The 25,608-nt window shown below is 30.8% G+C and overlaps 2 protein-coding genes across 2 annotated transcripts; both read left to right on the forward strand.

The window, feature by feature from the left end:
- Nucleotides 1–526: 526 nt before the first annotated feature.
- LOC135949779 (uncharacterized) lies at nucleotides 527–931 on the forward strand. The gene has a single exon (XM_065499243.1). It carries the CDS (start codon nucleotides 527–529, stop codon nucleotides 929–931), a length of 405 nt encoding a protein of 134 aa, XP_065355315.1.
- Nucleotides 932–14,411: 13,480 nt separating this feature from the next.
- Nucleotides 14,412–15,206, forward strand: LOC135949809 (uncharacterized). Its single transcript, XM_065499247.1, has one exon. It carries the CDS (start codon nucleotides 14,412–14,414, stop codon nucleotides 15,204–15,206), a length of 795 nt encoding a protein of 264 aa, XP_065355319.1.
- The last annotated feature ends 10,402 nt before the right edge of the window (nucleotides 15,207–25,608 follow it).

A 25,608-nucleotide genomic window follows, 5' to 3' on the forward strand; every position in this document is an offset into this window, starting at 1 on the left:
ATCAGGCTATTTGGAACGCACTCGAGTGTAAAGGAGTGCCGCACAAAATCATGAAATTAATCAGGGCAATGTATCAAGGTGCAAGCTGTCGTATCAATTACGAACTCTAAGTAATAGGGTTACCGTGTTAAACGGTGTTAGACGAGGATGTGTTCTCTCGCCCTTATTATTTAACATTGTATTGGACAACGTACTGATCAACGCGATCCCATCAAACACTGGTATTACATGGGGTCTTCATGGAATGCTAGATGACTTGGATTATGCGGACATTTGTCTTTTCGCTCATAATATAGCAGCCGAATGCGGGATAAGAATAATTTTGGCAAAACAAAAACTATGAGCCTAAACACTATGTCGAATGCGCCTTTTACTTTTTACGGCGCTGAAATATAATCAGTAACCTCCTTCACATATCTAACCTCCTTCACATATCTCGGGAGTATTATTTCCAGTTCTGGCGGTTCCAGTGAGGACATAAAGTCACGTTTATGTAAGGCTAAGGCTGCCTTCGGCGTGCTCTCTCATGTTTGGCAATCCACAACCATATCTAGAGACACAAAAAAAGATCTTTAATACCAATGTAACGCCTGTCCTACTCTACGCATGTGAAACGTGGAACCCATCCAATCGCGAACTGCAAACAATGCAAGCTTTTGTGAATCGTTGTCTGCGTAGAATTCTGCGAATATTCTGGCCTAACATCATCACGAACAATGAGTTGTGGGAATGGACGCGGCAGTCGTCGATTCGCTCAGAAATTAAACGACGTAAATGGCCCTGGCTTGGACATACACTACGCAAACCACAAGATGATGTAACGAGACAAGGTACCGAATGGACACCTCAAGGAAGCCGAAGGAGGGGTCGTCCATCCAAAACCTGGCGCAGACTAGTGGAAATAGAAGCAGCAGAGGCTGGTGTATCCTAGAGCGAAATAAAACACATTGCTAACGACAAACCCAGATGGAAAACTTTTTTCCTAAAAGGAACTACGGGAAATATATATATATAATTACAAAATTATTAAAATTTTTTTTCTTTTAAGTAAACATTTAAATTAAATATAAATGTACTATATTAATGACAGACATTGTCATGTCCAAGATAAAAAAATGCTTGTGTTCGATTTGTGAAATTGTGAGAAGCGGTTTGAAAAGGGTAAAAATAGTTAAAAAGGAAAAAAGACGAATTATTAAATGATAATTTTTATTCATATAGGGCATAGAATTAAATATACATAGAAGCTCTACTGAGAGACAAATAACCTAATGCATTAAACACATTCAAGACAACAGGCTACACGACTACACGAACACAAATTCTGCTGGTTACAGTTGTAGTCGTGTGGCAGCTACTGAATTATTTTAAAGACGACAGCTACAAAGTAAACAGCTGATTAATAATTCAGTGGTGCCACTTTAATATAAAATAACCGTACAAAATTCCAAAGTAATTAAGACTGAAACAATTATTTTGAGTAAAAATATATATATGGTTATAATTAATTAGGTACCTGTTATTAATTTATTTCAATATGGTTATCAGAAACTTCTATTAATTAAGTAAAAAAAATATATTTTTTTAAGCACTAATTTGATTTACATTTTTTTTATTATATTAGCAACACTATTTCTGTTTTGTAGTTGACAAAAATAGAAATTAGCCTAATTCGGCTACATCGGCATGAGTAGTCGTGTGGCCGTGTAGCTGTGCTGTCGTTAAAATAATCGTCTCCATATAAACGTGTGCATTTTATTTTTGACAGATTGAAGTTGGTAGCCTGCTGTCTTGAATGTGTTTAATGCATAAGTTTGTTGTCAAAAACCTAAGTCTTGCAACAACAGAATACATGTATTATTGGCCAAGTTATTAGCGAAATAAGATATTTTGAGTTTCTATATAAAAAATCGATTTTTGGTCAGAAATATGAGTGATCACAGATCGAGGTCCTTTTCTTGATTAAACGCTAATTTGCCAAGTTATCAGATATTTCGAGTTTTTATATAAAAAATCGAATTTTGGTCAGAAATATGAGTGATCACAGATCGAGGTCCTTTTCTTGATTAAATGCTAATTGGCCAAGTTATTGGCGAATTTAGATATTTTGAGTTTTTATATAAAAAATCGAATTTTGGTCAGAAATATGAGTGATCACAGATCGTGTCCTTTTTTTGTTGATTAAACGCTTATTGGCCAATTTATTAGCGAATTTAGATATTTTGAGTTTTTATATAAAAAAAATCGATTTTTGTTAAGAAATATGAGTGATGACAGATCGAGGTCTTTTTCTTATTGGCAAAGTTATTAGCCAATTTAGATATTTTGAATTTTCATAAAAAAATCGATTTTTGGTCAGAAATATGAGTGATCACAGATCGAGCTCTTTTTCTTGATTAAACGCTTATTGACCAAGAGCGAATTTAGATATTTTGATTTTTTATATAAAAAAAATCGATTTTTGTTAAGAAATATGAGTGATCTCAGATCGATCTCCTTTCAACTCTTATTAGCGAATTTAGATATTTTGAGTTTTTATATAAAAAATCGATTTTTGGTCAGAAATAGAGTGATCACAGATCGAAGTCTCTTCTTGATTCAACGCTTATTGGCCAAGTTATTAGCGAATTTGGATATTTTGAGTTTTTATATAAAAAAATCGAATTTTTGGTCAGAAATATGAGTGATCACAGATCGAGCTCTTTTTCTTGAGCTTATTGGCCAAGTTATTAGCGAATTTAGATATTTTGAGTTTTTATATAAAAAATAGATTTTTGTTAAGAATATGAGTGATCACAGATCGAGCTCCTTTTCTTGATTCAACGCTTATTGACCAAGTTAGTTTTTATATAAAAAATCGAATTTTGGTCAGAAATATGAGTGATCACAGATCGAGTGATCAACAGGGAAACCGGAAATATGCTCTAAAAAAAACGTTTTAAGCGCTTTAAATATGCAGTAAAAACTTTAAAATATGCTCTTAAAATTTAAAAAATATGCTCTTAAAAAAACAAACTTTTACATAATTTTTAACCAAAAAATATACTTTTATTTAAAAGTACAAAGTAAATTAATAAAGTAGCGACAGTACTACAACATTTACAAAAACCACAAGCAATTTTGTTTTTGGTTTAAGGTCTGAGCTGTCAAAGTTGCCTGTTGTTGTTTTTGCTTTTGGGCTTGTTGTATTTTTCGCCACAACAACCACAAGTGAATTGACCGTTCAGACTGAATAAAAAAAATAGTCAGGTGTTCTACTGAGTCTACTTTATTAATTTACTTTGGTAAAGTAACATAAAATAAACAAAAATAACAAGAACTAAAACAAGTATAACAAAAAATAAATACAACATAAAAACAATAGGAACTTAAGTTATGAAAAGCCCTCAAGAGGTTTTTTTTGATGATATTTTATATAAATATAAAGTCACTTCTTCAATTAAGGTTATTATTGCAATAAATTACAAAATGTTGACTTAAATTTTCAAATAAAAATCGTTGTCTATTGGATCTGAAAACATTTTTATACATAGAAAATGTTCTTTCGAACATACAAAGGCAAAGTTGGTAAAAAGTAGTAAACAAAACTGCGGATATTTTTTTCGTACTAACCAAGGCGAATTTATATACCAGTTGGTGTTGATAGCACAGCTGATTAATGTTGTTTAGAGGTTTGAGCTATCAAATTATCTTGTGTTTGTTGGGGCGAATGCTGCAACAAACGTAAAAGTAACAAAAACAACAGGCAAACTTTGACAACTGAAACCACATAAACAAAAACAAATTACATGTGGTTTTTGTAAATGTTTTATTTGTTGTAGAATCAACACCACCTGGTATATAAATTCGCCTTGGTACTAACTTTGACAGTAAACAGTCAAAATTTCACATATAAAAGCAAGCAGCTATTTTTTTAGTGACTACACCTTATTATGTAAATTTATCAAATTGCACACAATATTCACAATGGAAGTTATAATTTTAATGTGAATATTGCTGTCTTTGTTTCTCATATTATATTTTATATATTGTGCTATTGTACATTCTCTTAATATTAACCCTCCGTTAGTCGCAATCATTTTCAATCGAAACTAGTCGCAATGTATCAAATTGATATCAATAAAAGAAAGGCGCGTTTGAAAATAATTTCTTCACTTTTTATTTCGAAAACATAAAAACAATATTAAATTCAAACACCCTAACTATGAAAGAAATGTTAAAGTTAATTTTTGTTGAAGTCGACTTTATTTTAAAATAGAACTTTTGCTTTTATTTGACAAGAGCTTCAAAACAACATATACATTAAAATAAATGAAAATATTTTTCAATGAATGTAAATATAAAAACGAAATTTCAAAAAATTAAAGAAACAAAATGTACACAAAAGTTCAAAACAAACAGTTTTTTTTAAATAATAAAACAACATTTTAAATTTGTATTATGGTACGAAATTTAAAATAATAGTCAACTTTATGGACTTAAAATCGACTTTAAGGCTTTTGTAGTCAGGCTGAAAGTATTTAAAAGAATAATAAAAATAAAATTGCAGTATAAATATGTATATTTTTATCAAAAAATAGCTTAAAACTTAGGGTGTTTAAAAAATTTTTGCCTGTATCAACTAGATCTGTTTCGAGTAACGGAGGGTTAAAGAACGGTTAAATTTGAATTAGAACTAAAATTTGATATTCAGATGTCGCTCTTATTATTATAGTGCTTATTTTATATTAAAAAAAGCCATCTACATATTTTTCAATTTTGAATTTTAAACAAAGGAAGTAAAAACCTGTAACACAACAGCGAAAAAAAAGTAAATCAAATATATGCAAAAATGTGCATTTAAGGTAAAATATGCAAAAATATGCACTAACAAATCGATGACAAAATTCTTAAATAGTTCTGAAACGTGTAAATATCTTATCCATGTGCCCATTAGACTCACCAGAAACAACATACATTTGCATATTTTGGTTTCCCTGGTGATCACAGACCATGTATTTTGCAGATGTATTTAATAAGTGGGCGCATTAGTGGACGTGGACAATTTTTATTTATGTAAAAACTTTTGCGGACTATGTATTGCGAACATTAAAAAAAGTAGTTAAATCGGTCCAGGCGTCTTGCGATTTTAGCATGGCAAATTTTTCTTTCAGTAAAAACTAAAATAGGATTTCTATGATCATTTAAACAAAAAATTAGCCAAATCGATGTATCCGTTTTCCAATTTTAGATAAATCGAAAAAAGTGGGCGTGGTTAATTTTTCATTCCGTAAAAACCTAAGTTGGGCTATGACCAACATTTTAAAAAAAAAATTGTCTAAATCGGTCCGCCCGTTCTCTACTGATGCAATTACCAACGAACGACTTTTGATTTTTATTTATATAGAAGAAGATACAGTGGTGGCCAGGAATTTAAGACAAAAATTGTTTGCTAAATTCCATGTAATTGTCAATTATTTTTTCAAATATTTCCACAAATATGTATGCATGAGGACTGTTTTAACACACAAGTGTGTTTTATTCGACTGTGTCAATTCATACATATTCACCACGAACACATAACATTTTTCTACAACTCGACCAAATATATTTTTTTTAAATAAACATATTTTCTCACATTTATATCATTATAATTTTATTATTATAAAATATTCGGACCAAATTTCGTATTTTTAGTTCCATTAGTTTCGGTCATATCATGTTATTAACAGCGGATGTTCGCTGAGGTGGGTAAACGTATTTCCACATATCTTTGTCCATATATGTTTTACCGATTTTTCCAAACATTTTTCAGAAACTAGAAAAATTAATAATAAATTTCATACCCTTAGGGGTCCTTTTATTTTGGCACTATCGCACTTAAAATACAGTTGATGAAAAAAATTCAAGTATTTGTCTTAAATTGGTGGCCACCACTGTATATAATTTAATATAACATTTTTTTTTTACATGAAAATAAAAATTTTTTTTGTTTTAAAAAAATCATTGAAGTACTAAAGTATACTTTGATTCATTGCAGCGATTTTTCAGCCGACATCAACTCAAACGACTCTTGAAGACTGCAGAGTAAATTTACAAATTTCGAAAACAAAGGAAAAAGCTATCAACAATGCATTAGTATCAATGATTGTTAACGATTTGCAACCCCTTTCCATTGTGGCTCCTTTGAATCCTTCATACAGTATACCTTCGCGATTTATTTGAACTAAAACTTTATTAAAGAATGAGTACGATATTTTCCACCGTAAACTAATAGAATTACTTTCTCACGTCGAATATATTTGTTTAACAACCGATGCTTGGACATCAGTCGCAAATGAATCGTATATTATGTCGATGAAAATTGGGAACTAAAATCGAAGTTTTTAAACTGCTTTCAAACCAAAAAGATCACACAGCTGAAAATTTAAAAAGCGAAATTTTCGAAGCTCTAAAAATTTGGAAAATTGAAAATAAAATTTCTGTTGTTGTTTCGGATAATGCAGCAAACATTTTAGCAGCAATAAGATTAGTTTACCATGTTTTGCTCATACTCTTCATTTAGTTGTTATTGATGGTTTAAAGGATGAGCAAATTAACCGACTGATTAGTAAGTGATAAAGCTTAAAACAAACTCAAGGAAATGCAAGAGCAAATGGGAAAGTCAAAGCAAAAATTAATTAATTCAACTCCAACAAGATGGAACTCGACTCCCAATATGATTTTGAGAATTTTGGAAAATCAAGAGGTTTTGGAAGCAACGGTGGCAATACTACATAATCCAATTGAACTTTTTGCTTTTGAAAAGTGGGAAATTTTAAAGGAAATTTGTAATATTTTGCAGCCATTCAAGGAAATAACTACTGAAATGAGTGCCGACAAAATTACCACTATTTCTAAACTTGTTTTAATACGTGGCCTTCAAACGTTTTTAAATAAGAAAAAGTCTGAAATCAATACGGACGTTATATCCGCATTGTTAGATAAATATCTTTCTAATTTAAATCGACGTTTCATTAGGTTAGAATATCACAATGTTTTAGCAATTTCCACCTACCTAGATCCACGATTCAAGTCCAAAGGATTTACTGATTCCAATGCCATAAATAACATAAAGTCCAAAATATCGCCATTGTTTAATATACGAGTACCAACTTCAGAAAATCCTTCGCCGGTAAAAAATATAATGCCAATTCAATTTGGACCGATTTTGATCAGAAGGCTATACCAAATAACATTACATCTGAATTTATAGTGGTGCTAAATAACTTTAGTCATGAAAAAGTCTTAGATAGAATGAGGGATCCTTTGCAGTGGTGGAAGGAGAGGGAAAATGTATATCCCAGACTTTCCAAAATAGCTAAGAAGTATTTACTAATAGTAGCAACATCTGTGCCAAGTGAAAGGGTATTTTCTATAGCTGGCCAGGTTTTAAACAACAAAAGAAGTGTGCTAAAATCTGAAAATGTCGAAAAAATACTTCATCTACACATTAATAAAGATTGAAAGGTAATATTATCAATCATACTTAAAACATGTATGTATGTAGATTCAAAAACGAAGCGAATAGTATAAAGAATTATTATTATTATACTTTACCTTGTATTTGAAAAATAAAAAATCTTTTTTTACGATTTTTCGAGATTTGGATCTAGATACATATAATAATAATAATAATTTATTCAACAGGTAAATTACGCTGTGGCTGAAATTTCATAAAAAAACTAACAACAAAACTCTTTTTATGGCAGCAAAATACATTTTTTAAACAAAATTTTCTTAAAAATATTTACATTTAATGTAATAAATTTTAAATAAACTGTCTAATTTTCCAAGACTATTCATATATATAATAAACTATATTTTTTTACTTACTTCACTTTACAATATAAGAAGTATCTGAACGTTTCTTTCAGTTTTTGAATTAAAAATTCGTTAAAGTATTGAGTACCCAAAAAAAGTATTGAGTATTGTATTGAGTAGTCAAAAGTACCCACAATTTACAACACTAATTCACAGGGATGATAAATGACATTTTCAAAATTGTACATTATTCAGTAAAAAATTGTACTTTTTTACCCTAATTGTACTAAAACGCAAAACTATATTTTTTACTAGTTCTGGTAATACCAATCATATTGTCCAATGGAATATTATTTGTATTTAGTAACTGTAGCGTTAAATATTCCATTTGTTGCAGAATCCTCAATTGGAACCAATTCCAAAAACCGATCGCGGCATCGACCATCAAAAATCCTTATTATTATGGCCAATTTTTTAGAAACTGAACAATCTGTACTTTCATCAATTACTAACGAATAATAGTTTTCTTTACAAAAATTACTTATTTCGTTATTATTATGGCCAATTTTTTAGAAACTGAACAATCTGTACTTTCATCAATTACTAACGAATAATAGTTTTCTTTACAAAAATTACTTATTTCGTTATTATTTTCTGGACCAGTAATATTAGTTATGATTTTTTTGAGCTTTTGGCCTATTTATTGTAAACATTTTAGCAATTTGTGAATCCGTCACACCTTCTTTAATAACATTATTTACATGCAGCGCAGCCAACTTTGACGATTTATCGTCATTTTGACGATTTTTTAAGTCACATTTATTAAAATGACGATTGACGATTTTTCATTTTTCCCTCGAACAAAAATTACGATTTTTTAAAAGCAAAACATATACTAACCTTTTTTCATAAAATTCAAATTTTGTAAGTCCCTTTTTGCAATGTACAAATCAAGGCGAATTCATACAAGGTGCTATAGTTCTACAAATACAACAATTGGTCTTAACAAAAGTCAAAAAACAAAAATGAAAAATTAAACAAATTGTATTAAAACTCAATGTAGTGTAGATAATTGTATAGTGAGGGCTTTATTTATGTAAAAAATTAATATTTTGTTAATTATTAGATTAATATATAGATATTTAAATATAAAAACAAGCTTTGAAACTGTTAGAACCAAAAAGCGAACAAAAAATTATCAGCCTTGGTATAAATTGAAATTCAGACATTTCAATTTTATATTGAATTGGTTTCTCAAATTTTAAAACGTTTTGATTTTGGCGATAAACTTTTAGAAGGATTGGCCAAACTTATTCCCAATTTATTAAAATGAAAAGAATATCAAGAACTTGATAATGAAGTTCAAGAATTACGTAATATGAAATTCACCGGACTCGAAAAATTGGAAAAATGTTTCTAATTTTAAGAGAGTCAATAATACAAATTTTAACACAATGGCCCATAATCATAGTCAGAAATAAAGAATACTTTAAGAGAATTAAACTCGACTTTACTCAAGAGTGTACTTTAGGTCTATCATAGACAAGTTATACTTCTGACGTTGAAGTCGACTTTAAATATAAAACTAGCTGAAGCTGTTATTAACTCGTTTAACAACAGCATCAGCTGTTCTTCACCAAGTAAAAAAATTCGGCAGAAAGTAAAAAATTTTTAAGTTACAAGATTTTGCAATTATTGAAAAGTTATCAAAAAATCTTTTATATTTAATTTTTCCACAACAAACAACTTTTTTTCTTTAGTTGTCAAGGTTACTTTTATTGTTTACCTTTTTTGTTTTTTTTTTTAATTTTGTATGTCAGCTGTTCAGCGTTGCCACTTGTCTGTATTTTGTTGTATATTGTATGAAAACATTTTCTACATTTGCGGTGGCACCCAGTTAAAGTCGGTTCAATTTAAAACATACTTTAATTTTGACTATAGTTGCAAAATAATTAAAAGCAGGTTTTTATTTTAATGTTGTTTCTAAAAAGAACCGACTTTAGTGTTTGACTATGATTATGGGCCAATTTGTTTCGAGTTTACCCTGCAGCCACACGATCAAGTTTTTCTTGATAGTCTTTTACATGTCAAAGTTTACAAAAATTTAAAAAAAAAATTTAATCAGCTGTTTTCTTGATTGAAACACCAACTTGAATGAGAAATTGAATGCAAGTTCGTTTCAATTTTTAAAAGTGTGAATGTATTAGAAAAAACGTATGAGTGTATTAAAACTTGAAAGGCAAAACTTGATCGTGTAACCTCCAAGTTAATGGCGCTACCACATTCGTTGGCCAACGTTGAAAGAATTTTTAATATTGTAAATTTAAATAAAACAAAAACCAGTAATGCTTTGGATTCGTCAACATTACAAGGAATATTGTTTTCAAAAGATTATCTTAAGTTAAATTAAATATGACTTATTAAAAAAATTTCATAAAGAAATGTACCAAAGTAAAGTCACATAATACGAAAATTAAATTAACTATTTTTTTATTAAATAATAACTTTATTTACATGTAAATAAAATAAAAATATTTAAAAAGTTAATAAAAAAATGTTTTTGGTATTTTGAACGTATTTTTGTCTTGACGATTTTTTTTAAATTGACGATTTCTCCAAAAAAAAAAGTTGGCAGCACTGTTTAGATGGTCCAGAATTGAAAATGATAAGTTGTGTTCAAGGCGAATCTATAGAAGGTGACGACAGAAGAACAGCTGTTTATTTTTTTTATTCAGTTGTTTAGACAAGTGAACTGTCAATTCACTTGTGTTTGTTGTGGCGAAAAATACAACAAACCCAAAAGCAAAAACAACCACAGGCAACTTTGACAGTTCACTTACCTTTTTACAAAAACAAAGTACCTGTTGTTTTTGTACATGTTGTATTTGTTGTAGTTCTGTCGTCACCTTCTATAGATTCGCCTTGGTTGTGTTCTAATGTGATTGTCAGCTGCGCAAGTTTCTTGTGTTTGTTGATGCCAGAGGTAATGCCGGGTTAAGGAGAAGAAAATTTTACATGCTATTTTGTTGTTGGGCAAGAGACTTGATTGATTTATATCAATTGTATGTTTTTTAGCTGTCAAAATCCTTTTATAAAAACAAATTGAGTTGTCTTATGACTACACCTTGTACACTTGTAATTTTCAAACTGGTTTATGATCATAAGCTACTTTCATAAACAATACCGTTTACATCAGCATTTTAGACAGTAAAGTGGTTTAATTTTGACAAGTCATAAAACAGCTACTTCAATATAAAAAAAATTAATAAAAATATGGACGTTGTTCAGAAAAACAAGTAAGAGTGCTATATTCGGCTATGCCGAGTCTTATATACCCTTCACCTTTGTTGTGGATGTGTAGCAACTACTACTCTACCATAAAACTACTTGTTTTAAAAAATAAAATATAAAAATAGTTTCATTGAATTTATTAATAACTTTTTGTAGAAAAATATGAAAAAATAAAAAAATATTTTTATTCTTGAAAAATAAAATATTGAAAAAACATTTTTTTTAAATTGGTGACCCCGAATTCTTCACGCAAGATGCCTAGACATGCTCAAGATTCCGCAGCAGAACCTGTTGTAACTACATCAACGGTAACACTCCGTATTCCACGATTTTGGAAAGAAAATCCAGCAATTTGGTTTGCCCAGTTGGAGGCACAATTTGAGAACCATAACATAGTCAATGAAAACTCGAAATATTTTGCAGTTTTATCGGAACTAGATCCGGAAGTTCTCTCCCAAGTCAGTGACATAATTACTGAACGCCCAAACGATGCCTACACCAAAATAAAACAGCGCCTCATTGACCATTTCTCCATTTCTGAAGAGAAGCGCATAAAAACTCTGCTAAATGAATTACCAATTGGTGACAAGAAACCAAGCTTTTTATTACGAGAAATGCGTAGTCTAGCCAACGGTGGCGTCAAAGACGAGTTCCTCCGCACTATGTGGCTTCAGCGTTTACCTCCTCAGACTCAAGCAATTTTAGCCACTTCCTCAGAAACCCTGGACAATTTAGCTACAATGGCTGACAAGATTGGAGATATTTCTTGTTCATCCTCAAACAATATTGCTGCCATTCAAGGTACAAATGAAATTGGTGAGTTACGTGAACAAATTTCAGCTCTAACAAATGCAGTAAAAAATCTCCAAACTTCTCGAAACCGTCGTTCATCACGCTCTAATTCCCGTAACAGATCACGAAGATCTCGTAGTTCATCAGAACAGGTATGCTATTATCATCGTAAGTTTGGAAATAACGCTAGATGTTGTCGTCAACCATGTTCAATGCTACACATTCGGAAAACTCCCAAGGCGGTCACTAAATACAACTAGTGACCGAAGCCAAGCAACAAATCGTTTATTTATTTTCGATTACCAACTTCAAAAACGTTTTTTGATTGACACTGGAGCTGACATATCAGTTTTACCTTTGTCAAAAGAAAATTTAAAGAAACGTCCAGAAAATTATAAATTGTTCGCCGCTAATGGAACATCAATCAATACGTATGGTGATGCTATCCTATCCCCAACACTTGGTTTAAGAAGAAGTTTCTCCTGGAAGTTTATTGTCGCCGACGTTAATCATCCAATAATTGGGGCAGACTTCTTACAGCATTACGGTTTGCTTGTAGATCTTAAAAAGAAGAAATTAATTGATAACTCCACAGGACTTCATACATCTTTTTTCGTTAAAAAGACAGATCATATCGAAATTAAAACCCTTAACAACAAGATTCCATATCATGATTTGATTGCTCGTTTTCCAGATATTACCAATCCTTCAACAACATCTGTCAAACAAAAGCACAATGTACAGCATATTATTGAAACGAAAGGACAACCTGTAACATCAAAAGCACGACGCATATCTCCAGAACAATTAGAAATAGCAAAACGTGAATTTGCGTTTATGATGGAACAAGGTCTGTGTTGTCCATCCAAAAGCAATTGGTCCAGTCCATTACATATGGTTCCGAAAAAGAATGGCCAATGGCGACCATGTGGAGATTATCGAAGACTGAATGCCATAACAGTTCCTGATAAATATCCGCTGCCACATATCCACGATTTCGGATTTGGATTGAATGGTAAGACAATTTTTTCTACAATAGACCTAGTACGTGCCTACAATCAAATTCCTGTGGCTCCAGAAGACATTCCAAAAACTGCCATTATAACACCCTTTGGACTCTTTGAATTTCATTACATGACGTTCGGGTTATGTAATGCTGGCCAAACCTTTCAAAGATTCATGCATGAAGTATTGCGTGGCCTTGACTTTTGCTTTAGCTATTTAGATGATGTTCTTATCGCATCCAAGTCGGAAGAAGAACATTACCATCACCTAGAATTAGTATTTCAACGATTCAACGAATATGGTATAGTGCTTAATCTATCAAAATGTCATTTTGGCCAATCAGAAATTCAGTTCCTTGGTCATATGGTTAACAAGGACGGTATATATCCGCTGCCTGATAAAGTAGCAGCGATTATAAATTACCCAAAACCCACAAATGTAAAAGAAGTTCGTCGTTTTGTTGCTATGATAAACTTTTATCGTAGATTTATTCACCATGCTGCTGAAACTCAAATACCGCTTCTTGAATATCAAAAAGGCAACAAGAAAAATGACAAAACTCCAATAGTTTGGACTCCTGAAGCTGACAACGCTTTTAACAAATGTAAAGCAGAATTAGCCAATGCTACACTCCTTTCACATCCAATGGATAACAAACCAATTTGTGTAATGATAGACGCTTCCGATCATGCTATTGGTGGAGTATTACAACAACAATCCGATGATGGCTGGCTTCCTCTTAGCTTTTTTTCAAGAAAGCTCACAGAAACCCAAAGAAAATACAGCACCTATGATAGAGAGCTTTTGGCTATCTACACTGTAGTCAAATATTTTCGACATATGCTGGAAGGCCGTCATTTCATCATATTTACGGATCACAAGCCCCTAACTTTTGCATTTAAGCAAAATCCTGAGAAAGCTTCTCCCCGACAGTTTCGTCAACTCGATTTTATATCACAGTTTTCAACAGATATTCGTCATATTAGTGGTCATGCAAACACAATTGCAGATACACTTTCACGGATTTCTACCATCGATGTCCCAACATTGATTACGATCAATTAAGCAAGAGTCAAGAAGATGATACAGAGCTTCAATCGCTCTTGAAAGATAATTCAACTTCGCTTATTTTAAAGTCCATAATAATTCTACAGGATTAACCAGCAGTTATTTGTGACATTTCAACAAATAAAGCAAGACCGTTTGTGCCGTCAAATTTTCGCAAAATCATATTCAATTCTCTTCATGGCTTGTCACATGGTGGCATTAAAGTAACTACAAAACTAATACAAGATCGTTTTGTTTGGCGGAATATGAAGAAAGACATACACACTTGGACCCAAAATTGTATAGAGTGTCAGCGTTCCAAAGTAACTCGACACACACATAGTGAGGTCGGTACGTATCCCACAACTTCTGAACGTTTTTCCCATATCAATATAGATTTGGTTGGTCCATTACCGTCTGTCAATGGTTATACGTACTTGTTAACTTGCATCGACAGATATACTAGATGGCCTGAGGCCATTCCATTGGAGAATATGACTGCTCGAAAAGTGGCCGAAGCTTTATACAACGGTTGGATATCTCGTTTTGGTGTCCCTACTAATATAACCACTGATCAAGGTCGTCAGTTCGAGTCCAATCTTTTCAAAGAACTCGCACTTATTCTTGGTAGTAAAAGAATAAGAACAACAGCTTACCATCCATCGTCCAATGGCATGATAGAACGATGGCATCGTTCTCTAAAAGCTTCCCTAATGTGTCATAATAACAAAAATTGGCTAGAAGTACTTCCTACTGTACTTATGGGTCTTCGTTCAAGTATCAGAGAAGATGTAAATGCAACTCCCGCTGAACTTGTATATGGTACAACTATTCGTCTACCATGCGACCTACTTCAAAATTCTACAGAATTTGCACCAAATAGTGATTTTGTTCAAAATCTTAAAACTCAAATGAACATGCTTAAACCAGTGGATGTAAAGCATAAATCTAATAAATCCGTATTTCTTCACAAGAATTTGGAAAGTTGTTCATTCGTTTTTGTTCGTAACGATGCTGTAAAGAAACCTCTTCAACAGCCTTATGATGGTCCTTATCGTGTTTTAAAGAAGGCCGACAAATTTTTTACCTTAGACATAAATGGATGCAGTAAAGTCATATCCATAGATCGACTAAAACCAGCATTTATGTTTAATTCGGAAATAATCGAAGAGCCAAAATCTGTTACCATTCAACTAAGACGAACACCAACTTCCAATACGAATTCAACAGTGCCGATCTCAAATAAGTCAAAAATTCCAAAAAGAGTAAAATTTTCGAGAGTTCAATAACAAACTCTCTGGTGGGGGAGTATATGTAGCAACTACTACTCTACAATAAAACTACTTGTTTTAAAAAATAAAATATAAAAATAGTTTCATTGAATTTATTAATAACTTTTTGTAGAAAAATATGAAAAAATAAAAAAATATTTTTATTCTTGAAAAATAAAATATTGAAAAAACATTTTTTTTAAAGATGCATTATTATTTTTTATAATTAGTATATAGGTATGTATGTACATTGCCCACTTTCAGCTTCAGCATCCTAAATTTATCAAGAACACAAAAAACAACAACAACGGCAAACGAAACAGAACACCAAAAGAAAGAACAAAAACAAAATACGCAAGGCAATGAAACCAACACACATCGAAACATACGTTTAATTGTATAAAAAACAACAACAACGCCAAAAGAAACAAAACACAAAAGAAAACAAAATACGCAAAGCATGCACATTCAAACATACGATTTGTTGATTTTTTGTCAAAAAAACCAACACACAACCAAACAAAAGTTTAGTTGTATAAAAATCAAAAACAACGCCAAAAGAAACAAAACACAAACAAAATACGCAAAGCTTGCACATCCAAACATACGTTTTGTTGTTTTTTTGTCAAAAAAACCAACACACAACCAAACAAACGTTTAGTTGTATAAAAAACAACAACAACTCCAAAAGAAACAAAACACAAAAAAATAAACAAAATACGCAAAGCTTGCACATCCAACCATACGTTTTGTTGCTTTTTTGTCAAAGCACAATACATTGTGTTTTTTGATGAAATTTTCAGTGGTTGTCTCGGATTTTTGCTCATATCTCCGTTATTTATGGACGGATTTTGCTGATTTTAAATAGCAAAATTCTCGAAAGTATGTCTGACAGAATTGTTGAAGATTTGCATCCCGGAGATATCTGGGGCCTTCAGAAAATTGATTTCAACAGACAGACAGACGGACATGGCTTAATCGACTCCGCTATCTATAAGGATCCAGAATATATATACTTTATAGGGTCGGAAATGAAAAATGTAGAAATTACAAACGGAATGACAAACTTATATATACCCTTCTCACGAAGCTGAAGGGTATAAAAACGTTGCTGCACGTACTTATATACATATGTACATTAGGGTGGCCCCAAAATTTAAGTTGCGGATGTTCCCACCTAAAATGAAAATTTGATTCATTCTAAGACTACGTTTTGAATTTTTTTCGTCCTGGGGTCAATATTTGGCGAGCTGGATCGAAGGATAAAAAGGTCCTTTTTTGAGGTTTTTTACATTTTTTCCATATTTCTTCCAAAGGAAGTATATGTAAATTTGGTATCATATGAAAGGTCTTTGAGAGACGCATTCAATTGGTTAAAAGAAATTTAAAAAAAAAATTTTTAATTAAAAAATTTTAAAAATTTTCGACAAAATTTTAGTTTTTTTTTAATTTTTTCATAGAATTTATTCAAATACATAGATGAAATTTCTTGATCATAAACATCATGTAATTTCACCGAAATGGTTTTTCTCGTTTTTTAAAATTCAGTCCAGTTCAATGTTTATTCAAATTTGTTTAAACCCAATTTCATCCCTATCTGTTAAGCAGTTTTTCACATGTTACTTAAAATTAACAACAACATTCCAAAGGAATAACATTAAAATAATCATTATAGCGCGATGTATAGTAAATGTTTTAGCTTAAATTTAAATATTCGTAGTGTAACAAAAGAAAAGTATAAGAATTTATACATCGATGGAAAGCTTATAAAATTTGAGTTATTTTGATGCCCATACATACATATACTATGAATTGAGTACAGAGATTGTCAGATAGGGATGAAATTAGGTTTAAACAAATTTGAATAAACATTGAACTGGATTGAATTTTAAAAAACGAGAAAAACCATTTCGGTGAAATTACATGATGTTTATGATCAAGAAATTTCATCTATGTATTTGAATAAATTCTATGAAAAAATTAAAAAAAACTAAAATTTTGTCGAAAATTTTTAAAATTTTTTAATTAAAATTATTTTTTTTAAATTTCTTTTAACTAATTCAATGCGTCTCTCAAAGACCTTTCATATGATACCAAATTTACATATACTTCCTTTGGAAGAAATATGCAAAAAATGTAAAAAACCTCAAAAAAGGACCTTTTTATCCTTTGATCCAGCTCGCCAAATATTGACCCCAGGACGAAAAAATTTCAAAACGTAGTCTTAGAATGAATCAAATTTTCATTTTAGGCGGGAACATCGATACCTTATTTTTTCTCCATACAAACGGGGCCACCCTAATGTACATATAAACATACCTATTATTTTCGTTGTCCATATCAAGGCGAATTCATATAAGGTGTACTCGTCCCTACAACAATACAAAAACAACATATATTTTGTTTTTGCTTTTTATCCAATCTGTCAAAAAACACAAGTAAGGCGAATTCAATATTGAAGTGGAATTTAGCAAAAAATAAGTGTAATATATATTTGGTTTGCTTCATTCAATATGGAGGATGTTAAAATATTCGATGATGAGTTCAAGTGCGTGGAGAGACAGAAGAAGTTGAATATATAATAACAGAAAATAGTGGACAAACATAAATTTTGACAGTTCGGATCAAGGCGAATTTATACACAAGGTGGTGTTGGTGGCGAATTCAGGAAAATACGAGCGAATTCATTAATTTTTTATATATGGAGTTTGACATTCAAAACCACTCTCTCATTGTTTCGAATGTCAAACTCCATATATAAAAAATGCATGAATTCGCTCGTATTTTCCTGAATTCGCCACCAACACCACCTTGTATATAAATTCGCCTTGGTTCGAATAAAACAGCTGATGATCAGCTGGGCTAATGAGGACACCTTATATGAATTCGCCTTGGTCCATATTATATAAAAAACACTTTTTAATAAATTTTTTAAACTTTTTCTTACAGTTTGGCTCATATACTACGTTTATACGTAAAGCTTATTCGCAAATAAAAATATTGTAATTAGAAAAATTTGCCGTATAAACAGTGAATTAATTATTAATTTGCAAATAGCTAACTCACGAAAACAATTCCTGATTAACGATACTATTTGCAAATAAGATTTTAAACATTGTCGTATTATTTTAACGTTTTTAGTTTTTCTTTCGTTTTTTAAATATTTCATTGCGTTTTTGCATTAATTGAATTGTAAGACAAACAAGAATTTTTAATTCTTTCATTTTTGCATTTAAAAAAATAGGAATTATCCGTAACCAAAGTCATACATAAACAGAGCGTTAGTTAATTACAAATTATTTTTATTTGCGAATAGGCTACGTATAAACGTAGTAATAGAGAATTATACATAGGGACGAGACACTCCGATTTGTCAAACAAAAATACAACAAATAATATTTCTGATACAACAACAAAATACATTTGGGGTATTCACACGATGTCCTATCAAGTCATATTGTCATAAAGTACTAAAGTTTTACAATAGTTTTAAAAAATTGTTGTTGTGCTTCAAAGAAAAAAGTCTATTATTTTATGACTTTTATACTGTGTTTATTGTTTTGTCATAACTAAACAGTGTAAATCTAAGTCGAAAGGGAAAAACTCTTCATCGAGCCGGTGATAATATTTAGAAGTAGCCGCATTGAGACATATAAAAAAAGGAAGAAAATGTTGTTTGTATACTTTAGCTGACTGGCAGCCACCAAACGTATTTAAAATAACCGCCGTCAGAAAAATTTGCCGGCTTAGTCACCGACAACAGATGTTTATGTTTATGTACTTAAACAATTTATTTTGTGGTAAGAAATTTTTTAATATATTTTTTTAAAAATGGATGGTTTAGAAGATTCTCAGGTAAGATATTATTTAATTTATTATTAAGTTTATTTAAATTAAATTGTTTTTGGCATTTTTTATTAAAAATATTTGTAATTGTTTATAATTGTTTTTTCTTTTATCAGCTGACTCAAATTTGAAATAGCACACTAACTTATGAGGGTTGTTCACAGCAGTCATATTTTTTCGTGTTATTATTTTATGACATACGACTTTATGACTACCGTGTGAATACCCCAATTGTCTAGCATGTATTTTGTTGTTGCAAGAGATAGGTTTTTGACAACAGACTTCGGTTTTTGGACAATTCCGTCTCGTCTCTATGTTACCCTATGATTTGGCTATTTTTAAAAGAAAACGGTTTTTTTTATTTTCGCGTAAATGTCAAATGTTACCAGCGTTGCCAGAAAAATTTTGAAAAACAGAGTTGCATTAGCAAAAACTCATTGTTTGTAACTAGTTTATCTCAAAAGCTAGTTACAAACCTGTTTTTGTTTTGTATGGATCAAGGCAAGGCGTATTTAACAAGGTGACAGCAGTGGCGAATTGAAAAAAATACAGGCGAATTCATTTATTTTTTATATATGGAGTTTGACATAATGGCGTTCAGGCGAATATTTTGTATATGTGCCATTAAGGCAGATCTTAGAGCGAGAGAAAAAATAAAATGTAGTAAAAAATCGATGAGTGTGTGAGACGAGATATAGAAAGATAAATTTATATGTTTGTCCCTCTTTTAAATCTACCGTGGTTTATTATACATTTTCTTTTGTTAATTTTTCGTAATTTTTTTTTGTTTGCCTCCGCCATGTTGCTAAAAACAGCTGATTCTGGTCTATGTTAGTCTATGATCACCATAAACAACTTATAACATGTTTATGGCGTAGGTGTAAATCAGTGTTGCCATTTTAGCACTTTCAGTGCTAGATTTAGCATTTTGTTTCTTGAAAATGCATTGAAATTTTTAAAAATTATGCTAAATGCTTTTTAGCATACATTTTTTCCAAAATTTAGTTTTTTGCATACTTCGATAGATAATCCCGTAATACACCTTTAATAAAATAAAATGTGACAACATTAAATTGGATGAAGACCTTCATAAAATTTTGTGTTAAAAAAAATTACAACTACAGAAATTTAAGTTTTATTAAGATGTTTTCTTCTCCTGTACAGTAATGAAAATGTTAGGGCCTTTCTATATTAAGGTAGCGATATGAAATGTAATCTATTTAAACAAGTCAACAATTGTTATGAACAAAATTAGAAAAAATTTTAATTTATATTTGTAACATTTGAAATAAAAATTGTATTGTTACATTGAAAAAATTTATCACTTTTTTTTTCTTCTGTAGAACATTTTAGCACTTAGTTTTTCAAGTTTTAGCATATTTTGAAATTCATTTTCTGGCAACACTGGTGTAAATGCACTATTAGTTTTTTTTACTAAGTAAAAAAACTCTCTAAAATAAAAAAGTAACTTTATTTTAGAGAGCAAAAATAAATTACTCTCAATCTGAAAAGTTACAAAAAAGTACGCGAACAACAATTTGTAAAAATAAGTTGTATTTTATTGTAAACTAGTTGATCGCCACGGCTTCGCCCGGTAGCATTTACTTATGTTAGTTCTTCAAGTTTCTCCCACCAACGCACTAAGGTTCTATAGCTGAAACAAAAAGTCGACTTTTCGACTTTTTCCGTTTTTTAAAAAGTCAACTTTTCGAACTTTCGACTTTTTTCGTTTTTTAAAAAATCGACTTTTCGAACTTTCGACTTTTGGTAATTTATAAAAGTCGACTTTTCGAACTTTCGACTTGTTTTTTTTTTGTTTTGTTTATATTTGCAACCATATGTTTTAAACATATTTTTTATTGGACAACATATGTCCAATAAAAAATATCATGTTCTCTATCTATGTATGAACTATCACTTCTAACAGTCTTTTGCTCTCTTGTTACAAGTTTTTAAAAGTAAACGAACAGAATCCAGTAACTTCCAGTGATAATTTTTACAAATTATCAAGTACGCGAACACTACTAATATTGGACTATAAAAATTTTACAAATAATTGACACCAAACATGATTGCCATCTTTATGTTTATCAATTTATGATTAGTGATGGAAATAAAAAAAACTTATGTGCGCGCCATATATATGTGTGTGTTTGTATTTGTGTGTTTTTTTAATGCGTCCACTATTTTCTGTTGTTTTATATTCAATTTTTTCTGTTTCTCCACGCGTTTGAACTCGTCATCGAATATTTTTACATCCTCCACATGAAATGAAGCAATAAAAATATATATTACACTAGTTTTTTGTTAAATTCCACTTTAATATTGAATTGGCCTTACTTGTGTTTTTTGACAGATTGGATACGAAGCAACAAAAATGTGTGTTGATTTTGTATTGTTGTAGGGACGAGTAAATCTTATATGAATTCGCCTTGTGTTAAAGTAAGGTGACCATACGTCCTCTTTTTTAGACGACAATCATCTATTTCAACTGGCTGTCATCTATAAAATTTGTGTTCTCTATCTGTCATCTTTTTTTTTAATCTGCCATCTTTTGTCATCTTAATTTTTAAAAGCATGATCAATATTTATTTTTAATTTTATAAATTAACCCTTCGACGGTTGAGTAGTTTTTGCCCTTATACGAAGTACAAGGTCCACAGGGACCTTTAGGGAATTTTATATGAAAACGCATTTTTAAACATTTTTTTTGTTTTGATTTATTATTATTTACTAATTATACATGTATAATGAATGTTATAAAAAAAATTTTCTTTTATATATAACATTATTAATTTGTTATGAGTTTTATATGAAAAAAGCCTAAAAAACTATTGTTGAAATTTCAGAACAAGGTCCCTTTTCACATATTCCCGTGATGAACACATTTAAATCTCAAGAGAAACTAAACTATTGGTAGGATCGCTTTGATTTTTATTTAAACGATTCTAGATAAAATTTTCTTGGAATACATCCCATGGACCGTCAAGGAGTAATTTCAGTTTGAAAATGAAAAAGGGATCTTCTCACCCGCCGGAGGGTTAAAAGGTTTTTTTGTCAAATCGTATATTTCTGTTCATTGTTCAGAAATTTGTTAAACAAAATTTAGTGTTTGTTTAAGCTTTGATATTTTTACAAAAAAAATCTGTAATTCTCATTCACTCTATAGTTTTATTTGTATATCTTTAGTTTTTCTAAAGCCTTTTGGAAAAGGTTTCCTGATGATCTGGCCTAAGCAACCAGTGAAATGCGCATAGGAACTAGCTTATCCCCAACAATAAATTCTGTGGACATTTGACAAAACGACTTCTCTCGAGATAAGACAATTTTACAGAATTTTTGTAGTAAATATAAAATTTGAACACGTAGTGAAATTTTGAGGGTACATGTACGGTATAGTATTTTTACACGTGTTTTTGTGTGTCTGTTTCATTTACTTGCATTAGTAGTGTTCGCGTACTTGATAATTTGTACAAATTATCACTGGAAGTTACGGGATTTTCTTCGTTTATGCTCTAAATACATTGAAGACAGCAGGCAGAAGTTTGAAAATGTAAAATTTGGGATTTAATATGTATAAAATATAATGTTTTGTTCAGGTTATCGCAGTCAAGGATTTGTTTATATTTTATACATATTTAAATTATCTTTAAGTTTGTTTGTTGGTTTGTTTGTTTGACAATCACACATAAACGGCTGAACCGATTTTATTGCAACGTAGATAGTTCCTTACCTGGAAGCGCCAATAGGCTATCTCATAACTTGGGCCATAAAGGGTTAAAAAAGAGGAAAAATAGGTATCTTTCGTTTTTAAGCATTTAATATTTGTTTAAAGGAAAACATTTTTAATTTAGCTCACTATAGTCACAAAAATAGGTATTTAGAAAGTATCTTTTCAAAAGTATAAATAAGAAATTTTGTGTTTATCCATAACCTCCCATACAAAGTAAATAGTTCGAATATCTCTTTTATAATTTTACATAATATGACTAAAAATGGGCAGGATTGGATTAGTGGGTGAGGCGCCTCCCATGCAAAGTAAATAGTATTTTCGTATATCTGCAGAACTATAATTGGGAGGGATCGGAACAAGGGTGAGTCATCTACAAAACAAATAGTAAATAGTTATTTCTATACAACTCGAGAATCATAATTGCAAGATTCATCAAACTTTGTATTATATATTATCGAATATCTGGTGAACTGTATTAGAGAAAGTCGTAAAACATTGAAGGATTTATTTCGTTACCATGGTAGGTGGTTGGCTGAAATGTGCTGGATTGTTTTAGTTATTTTCGAATATTTGGAAAACAATAATTATGAAAGCCTCTAAGATTAAAAAATTGGGAGAGATCGTAACAGAGGATGTAGGACCTACATTACAAAGAAAATTGTAATTTCGAGAATCGTTTAGCATTGTCTGAATCACTTTCTTATATTTTTAGGATGTTTGGCTGAAATTGGGAGCGATTGGCTTAGTGGGAATGATTTATTTCACATAAAGAAAATAGTTATAATTGAATATATGGAGAATTATAATAGTTAAAGTAATGCATCAAATGAGTTATTTTGTTTCCATTGTAGATAAAATATTCGAATATCAAGTGAATGTAATTGTGAGTCTTTAAACTTTGTGTAAATTACGTTGATGCCAGTTTCCCATTCAAAGTAAATATTTTTTATCGAATATCTGGAGACTCTAATATGTTAACCCGCAAACTTTAAAAAGCTAAAAAAAGTTGTCGAATAATTTTTTTAGGGATATTATGACCAAATAAACTCAGAACAGCCATCAGAAACTTATTTGCAAATTAAGTTTAGGAACCAGGAGTAAAAATGTGAAGAGTGCCTCAGGACATTGTTGCCGGTTTAGGTGTAAAAACAATAATTTTGATACGATTTTATTTAAAAACTAATAAAAAATATTTCGAATAGATTGGACGATAGATAAAAGTTAGTAAAACTTTAAAAATGACACAAAATTTCACGTGCTGAAATTATGACATCACTCACAAAACAAAAACTAGAAGTCAGAATGCATTTCGACCTTCGAAGGAAATGTTAACAAATCTGTATATAAATTTAAAAAAAAAATTATAATTACTTTTTGAGATACATTTCTGTGGACATTTGACAAAACGACTTCTCTCGAGATAAGACAATTTTACAGGATTTTTGTAGTAAATATAAAATTTGAATGCGCTTCTTTTGGTCTTATCGCCGTATTTCTATGACTTTTAGAACATAAGATACGCAATCGAAAAAACGGCCTCTTTCAGGTTTTTCCCCAATTTCAATTTGACAAAACAACTTCTCTCATAAGCCTAGTACTCTGTTCATATTTGCGAAAAACTATGGTTTTTTCATGCGAAAAACTTTACATGCTGTTTGACAGCTAGCTGTTCGTGCGAAAGAAGTGCTGCGTATGTTATTTCGTGTGGAAAAATAAGGTTGCCAGATGTATTTCACATGTTTTCCACAATAAAAACAGAGTACTGCTTTTGCGAAATTATTTCGCATATATTTCATTCCAAATATTTTATATGTAGTTTGACAGCATTTCGCACGAAATTTTGAACAGAGTACCTAGCTATAGAATTCAAAACATTTAAAAAAAAACTAGTAACTACCTTTTGACAGAACAGCCTATCTCTATTTAGTTCTAGCACATTTTTAACAATTATTTTTTATAAAATAGCTTCTTTCGAAAGAAGTTGTTTTGTCGAAAGCAAAGATTGAAAAACTTACCACATGTCTGAGACAAGTAGATTTTTAAATGAGTTGATCGCGAGTTTTCGTTTTGACAAAACGTCTTGTATCGACAGAGGTTCGTTTACAAAATCGAAAATTTAAAAAAGTTAAAAAAAACTTGAGGCTATGGCCAATAAAGTGTAAAAATAACATGTAAATATGTCTGTGTTTTCGACAAAAGACCATAAAATTGAAAAATCTTTGCCAAAAATTTCGATCATGTGAATGGATTGACCATACATTTCTAGTTGTGGGTCATACGCATCTTGAGTTTGACACAGTGCGTGAGCAAATTGAAAAAAATTAAGATAAATTCATCATTTTCAATATACCATACACACGACTGGGTAAATTTAATAACGGCTACAAATCGTTCACGAATTAAACCAAAACTATTTTTTAGATTTTATTGGTCTGATGAAAGATAAATGCACATGGAGGAAATGCAACATTTCAGGTATTTATACAGATAATTTTATTTATAGGCTACATTATACGTTAATTTTTTACTACTTACATACATATATCTTTTTCAGGTGAAAAATTTGAGTGAAAATAGGTTCGATGGATGCGGTACGAGTAAAGTAAACCTGGAGTTTAGCAGTACAAATCAGCACTAGACCCAGGATAGGCTTTTAAGCTGCTAGACATCAACCCTCGTCGCCTAAAGATGCCGATTCCACAATTGGTCGAAGTTACATGTCTCCATTAGTCGTATCACATAACAAAAAACGCGATTGATGGATATACTGCCACTGATAAATACCCATCTACACATTTTTTAAAGCATAAAGATCGTTTAAAATCTATCTGGATCTTGACG

This window comes from Calliphora vicina, chromosome 1 (assembly GCF_958450345.1).
Source record: "Calliphora vicina chromosome 1, idCalVici1.1, whole genome shotgun sequence".
In the NCBI taxonomy this organism is placed as follows: Eukaryota; Metazoa; Arthropoda; class Insecta; order Diptera; family Calliphoridae; genus Calliphora; species Calliphora vicina.